General features: G+C 52.3%; 1 protein-coding gene across 1 annotated transcript in view; it reads right to left on the reverse strand.

Annotated features, from left to right (window-relative positions):
* The window catches only part of CERK (ceramide kinase), an 82,073-nt gene extending 76,591 nt beyond the window's left edge, over positions 1-5,482 (reverse strand). Inside the window, exon 1 of the mRNA XM_023734624.1 lies at positions 5,281-5,482. Within this exon, the coding sequence (XP_023590392.1) occupies positions 5,281-5,323 (43 nt within the window). The 5' untranslated portion in view covers positions 5,324-5,482. The remainder of the gene's footprint in view (positions 1-5,280) is intronic.
* Positions 5,483-5,864: the final 382 nt, after the last annotated feature.

A 5,864-nucleotide genomic window follows, 5' to 3' on the forward strand; every position in this document is an offset into this window, starting at 1 on the left:
CAACTGGACCAATAAGCAACATCATGATAAACGGAGAAAAGATTGAAGTTGTCAAGGATTTCATTTTACTTGGATACAGAATCAACACCCATGGAAGCAGCAGTCAAGAAACCAAAGGACGCATTGCATTGGGCAAATCTGCCGCAGAGAGACCTCTTTAAAGTGTTAAAAAGCAAAGCTGTCACTCTGAGGACTAAGGTGCACCTGACCCAAGCCATGGTATTTTCAATCGCCTCCTACGCATGTGAAAGCTGGACAGTAAACAAGGAAGACCAAAGAAGAATTGATGCCTTTGAATTATGGTGTTGGCAAAGAATACTGAATATACCACGGACTGCCAGAAGAACAAACAAATCTATCTTGGAAGAAGTACAGCCAGACTGCTCTTTGGAAGCGAGAATGTTGAGACTTCGTCTCACATACTTTGGACATGTTATCAGAAAGGATCAGTCCCTGAAGAAGGACATCATGCTTAATAGAGTAGAGGGTCAGCACAAAAGAGGAAGACCCTCAATGAGATGGATTGGCACAGTGGCTGCAACAATGGGCTCCAGCACAACAGCGATTGTGAGGCTGGTGCAGGACCGGGCAGCATTTCTTTCTGTTGTAAACGGGGTTGCTGTGATTTGGAGCCAACTCAATGACACCTAAGAGCGACACCACCACCCACTGCTATTTCTCTACTACACTGTCTGTCTTTTTCGTGTCAATTTTTCTGTAAGGCTTTTGTTTTTTTTAGCCTTTGGCTATCATATTTGTTGCAAACATCATCCCCATCATTTATTAATTTATGATCTTACAAAATAAACTTAAAAAATTTTATGTAGTCAAATATATTTGGGTTTTTAAAATAAAAAATTTCTGGGGTCCATCTTGGCTAGGAAGGTCTCCACCCCATTCCAAGACTATAAATTGCCCTGTATTTTCTTGCAATAATTTATTTTTACATGAAAATCTTTAATCCATCTGTCTTAGTTACCTAGGACTGTTGTAACAAAAATACCACAAGGGGGGGGCTTTAAAGAACAGGAATTTATCGTCTCACAGGTTTCGAGGCTGGAGATCCCAGTGCGGGCGTCGGCTGTAGGGAAGGGCCCCTCCTTGTCGATAGCCCCGGGCATTCCTTGGCATCTCTCGGTTTGTAGCAGTCCTTCCAACCGGTTCGTTCCCAGGAGGTTATACATAAGAATCCCCCGGGGAGCTTGTTAACCTGTAGATTCTGATTCAGTATATCTGGAGTGGAAACGCAAATTCTCAGCAGGGAACTTGTTAGAGATGCAAACTCTTAGCCGGGGTTTGAACCAGAAGGAACTGGTTGGAAGCCCTGGCTGTCGTGGGTCGTTCACACGGTCTCTTCCTCTGTCTGTGCGTCCCTTTCCCTCTCTGTTTTCTCTTTCTAGAGGGCGCCACGCAGAAGGGATGAAGCGTAAGACCCATCCCACTCCAGCAGGACCTCACTAACCTCACAAAAGAAAAGCCCTTATTTCCAAATGGGGTCACCCTCACAGGTGCAGTGCTTAGGATTTCAACATATGCTTTTGGGGGACACGATCCAATTCATAACAACATCCAGTTCCAAATCTGAGACACTTCCTACCATCATCAATCAATAAATAAGGCACTCGTAATGGCCCCATAATGCAACACTACACAACCAACGTAAGTCCCCTTCTAAATACCTACCTAAGGGAACTAAAAGCACATGCCCCCAAGAACACCTGAATGCACAGGATCACAGCATCTTCACTCATCAGCCAAAACCTGGCAACAGCCCAAACGTCCCTCAGCAGGTGAAAGGGTAAGCCGACTGTGGTATACTCATATGATGCAATATCACTCAGGAACAAAGAAAGGGCAAACCACCAATACACAAAGCCACTCAGACGGACCTCACCGCAGAGGGCAGGGGAGAAGGTTCTAACGCTCCATACCTTGATGGGACGATGCTGACATGGGCACAGATGTTTCTCAAAACTCATCCAACTACACACCCTTAAAGTGCATTTTATGGTATGCAAATTACACCTTGGTAAAGTCAGTTTTTAAAAACTGTTTTCAAAGCGTAATTATATATGGAAAACATTCCTCAGTAGGTATTCCCAGCTTGTTTTTCATGTATGTTTACATATGCAAAAAATAAAAAAAATAAAAAAAACCACCACGAGTTGACTACAACTCACAACAGTCCTGTATGTGCCAGCGTAGAACGGCGCTCCATCGGGTTTTCAAGGCTGTGATCTTTCAAAACCAGATTGCCAGGCCTTTTTCCCAAGGTGCCTCTGAGTAGGCTCAAACTGCTAACCTTCTGGTTAGCTGCTGAGGGCTTAACCATTTTCAACACTCAGGAACATTCCTTGTTTACGTTAACACAAATATGAAATATTAATCAGTGCTTAAGCATAAAACTGGAGTCCCTGAGGGAGTGAAAATGGTTAACTCGACTGGCTGCTAACCAAAAGGTTAGCGGTTTGAGTCCACCCAGAGGTGCCTCAGAAGAAATGCCTGGCACTCTATCTCCCCAAAATCAGCCATACAAACCTTATTGAGCACAGTTCTACACTGACTAAGGGTGGCTTTCCCCCCACCCCCCTGTGCGCTTCTTGGGGTTCCAGATTTTATTAAATCAAAATGAATTACTTTTGTAATCAGAAAAAAATGTTTAGGAATGACTCAGAAAGGAGGGTGAGGATGGCTGCACGACTTGAAGAACGTGGTCGACATCATTGAAGTGTGCGTGTAGCAACTGCTGAACAGATGTACACTGTGCTGTATATATTTTCAACGGCAACAATAATAAAATAATTTTTTTTTAAGTTTTTAAGCATCTGTGGCTTGCTCAGGCTTTGCCCTGCACGCTGCAGACAGGGAAGGCTGGGGGCACATGGCATCAACACAGCAGGGGCCCACCCAGGGTGCCCCCCGCCAGCCTTGGGGAGGGGGGTCCCGGTGGGGCTGGCAGAACAGAAGGAAGAGAGGGATCCCCGTCAATGTCCACGGTGGAGCCTGGGAGCCAGCATCCTCTCTCCGTATTCCCCATCATCGCCACCCCTCCCCCGCAGTCCTCAAACCCCAACTCCAGAAGAACAAACCCAGAGTCTATTTAAGCGCCTTTAACAAGGTCATTGCTCGCCCCCTTTGAGAAGCCTCCCTTGGGGCTTCCTGTTTTCAATCTGCCCTACTTCCGACCAGCTAGTGACCTCACTCACGCCCTAAACGCTCTCCAGTGTGCCTGGCTCCTTTTGGGGGTCACGAGTTACAAAGAAAAACCACAGAGATGGTGCGGTTTTATCTCTGCAGCTGTAGCCCAGCGGTTTTCAGTCACTGTTTTCACATCATGTTGGAAAGCACAGAGGGGGGAGCCCTGGGTGCCTCCACGCAGAACCACCTTCCCGGTCAGCAGGAATGAAGCAGTGCCCATTCCCAGGAAGAGGCTAGGCAGCTATGGGCGTTAGCAGCGGGGAAAACCAGCAGGCTAAAAGCAGACACAGCCCCACACAGAGCCCAGAATGTGGGGACCGGAAACCATACTGGTAGCCCAGCCTCAAAACAGGCAATGAGCAACTCCACACCCTTGGCACCTCCTCGGGGTGGGGGCCGTCCATCATCCCCCTGGGACCCCGTCAGGGTGGGGGCTGTCCGGTGCTCACACAGCCTCTCAGCTCCTGAGGGAGGCAGGACACCCAGCAGGGACAAGCACGGGGCTGGAGTTGGCCCCACCGAACTTCAAAGCCCGGCCCGACAACCATCGGGGCCAGTTACCAGACACTGTGGAATGCCACGACGTCTGAATATGGCACAGGCATAAAGCACACTTCCTCACACAGAGTAAGTGCTCCACAAAACGGCGGAGATTTGCAGGGAAGCTCAGAAACGCCAGGCCCTAGGACAGGCGCCGAATCACGGATCCCCACGGGGGCACGGTGATGTCCCCGCATCCAACAGAGCAGGGGACTAGAGATATCGTCCCTGTGGGGATGCTCGGCTGAGGGTCACATTTGAGGCGTAACATTTCTACCAAGAAGACATCCAAAAGACCTTGGGAAGTAGTCTCAGATCCCCATTCACATCATCGCCCAAAAGACACTGTTTCTGGTGACCCTAAGGTGGGAAACCAACTTTGGCAATGGGTCAGAGGCCTAGGCCTCCCACCCCCTCCAGCCCACCGGGAGTCTCATGACCCATTCTCTCACCCACAGTCCACAAGGCAGAGCCTAAAAGGCACCGCAAACTCAGAATGGCCACACAGGAACTTCTGATCCCCCACGGCACCCGTACCCAGTCATCAAAGAAGCAAACAAATCCCTGCTCCCTGCAGGCTCCCTCTCTCAGTCAACGGCAGCTTCAAGCGGCCTCAAACCTGGAGTCCTTGCTTGGCTTGCTCCAGAGTCCATCCCTGCTTGCATGTCCCTAACCAGCGTGTTCCACTTGCCAGGATCAGGCCCACAGCCTCCTAAACCATCCCTCCTCTCATCTGTCCAGCCAGTGGCCAGCAGTCCTCCCCATCAAACTCTGCTCCTGCCACTGCAGCCTGGAGTCTCAGGGGCTCTGCTGTTCCTTCCTGGATCAGTCTCTCCCCGAGGGGCACAGAACTCAGTCCCTCCAGGCCTCTGGACAAATGTCACAGTGCAGTGACACCCCTACAAGACAGCAACCTGCCACCACCTGCCAGGCCTGTCCCTTAGCCAGTGACCACCTCCATCAGACAAGCATCTCCTGCGTGCTCCCCATGTCCCTTCCGTGGACAATGCCCCACTGCAGCAGAGGCTCCTTGGGATGCTCTGGCATGGGCGAGGACACCACTGTCCCCAACAGGCACTTGGTAAACACTTGTAAAAGACCTGGATGAATGACACGGAGCACACCCACAGGGTTTCCTCTGCCCTGACCACCCTCCCCCTTCACACTCTCCAACACAGCCCTGGGTAATCCTCCCCCTCCTTCCCAAGCTCAAGTGACATCTCATCTCCATGCCAGTCCCTCTGCCACCAGATAGCTCTGCAAAGGGGCCAAGCGTGGGCCTTCCCGTGCGCCTCAGGCCAGCTGCCTTACAGGAAGGGGAGTGTCCTTGTTTCCAGCTGTCCCCTGCACAGTGCCCTCCAGGTGGCAGGCATACTGGAGAACTCCAGAAATTACATGTTCTCCAAACTGGGGGGCCCTCGAGGTCACTCCTCCAGGCTATGGCACCAAAATGAACCTCCCACTCCCCCATCCCCCACAGAGCACATCCAGCAGAGGTTACCCAGCCCCTTCTCTAACTTCTTTAGCCACAGGTACCCTTACCTCGCCAGGCTGCTCCCTCCCGTTGATACAGGAAAGCATCCATCTTTCGGTCAAACTGAAATCCACTGGGGGGCCTGGTACCACCCTAGTCCTTAATACATCCGAGCGCCGTCCTGATGGCTGCCTCTAGCTACCTGCAGACCCGCGTGTGGAAGACCCCATCTAGGCCACCCTCCCGGCTGCTGACCTCCGCTGAGGTCACGCAGGCGCCTCGCCCAAGGGGTCCCTCCGGGAAGTGACCACATCTCCAGCCCCTACCCCCACTCCCTCGGCGGCTCGCTCTTTGTCCTCTGCTGTCTACAGAGCGCAATACCCTCCGCGACCAGGACGGGACCTTTTCTCGCCAGCTGCCGTTGAGGACCCTGCACCTCCCCCACCCTCCGCTGTACCCTGCCTCCCGCCTTCCTGGACACCTCCCCCCACCGCGACACCGGCTCTCCTCGGCCTGCCTGTCCCCAGCTCCCTCTCCCCAGGGCCCTCCAGTCCCCCGTCCTCCGAGCGCAGCTAACCGGCCACACTCACCCGCGCCGGGGGCGCCCGCGGGCCCCGGGCTCCGCCACCAGCGCAGCTGCGCCCGCGCGGGC

The sequence above is a fragment of the Trichechus manatus genome, unplaced genomic scaffold (genome assembly GCF_000243295.1).
Source record: "Trichechus manatus latirostris isolate Lorelei unplaced genomic scaffold, TriManLat1.0 scaffold00069, whole genome shotgun sequence".
In the NCBI taxonomy this organism is placed as follows: domain Eukaryota; kingdom Metazoa; phylum Chordata; class Mammalia; order Sirenia; family Trichechidae; genus Trichechus; species Trichechus manatus.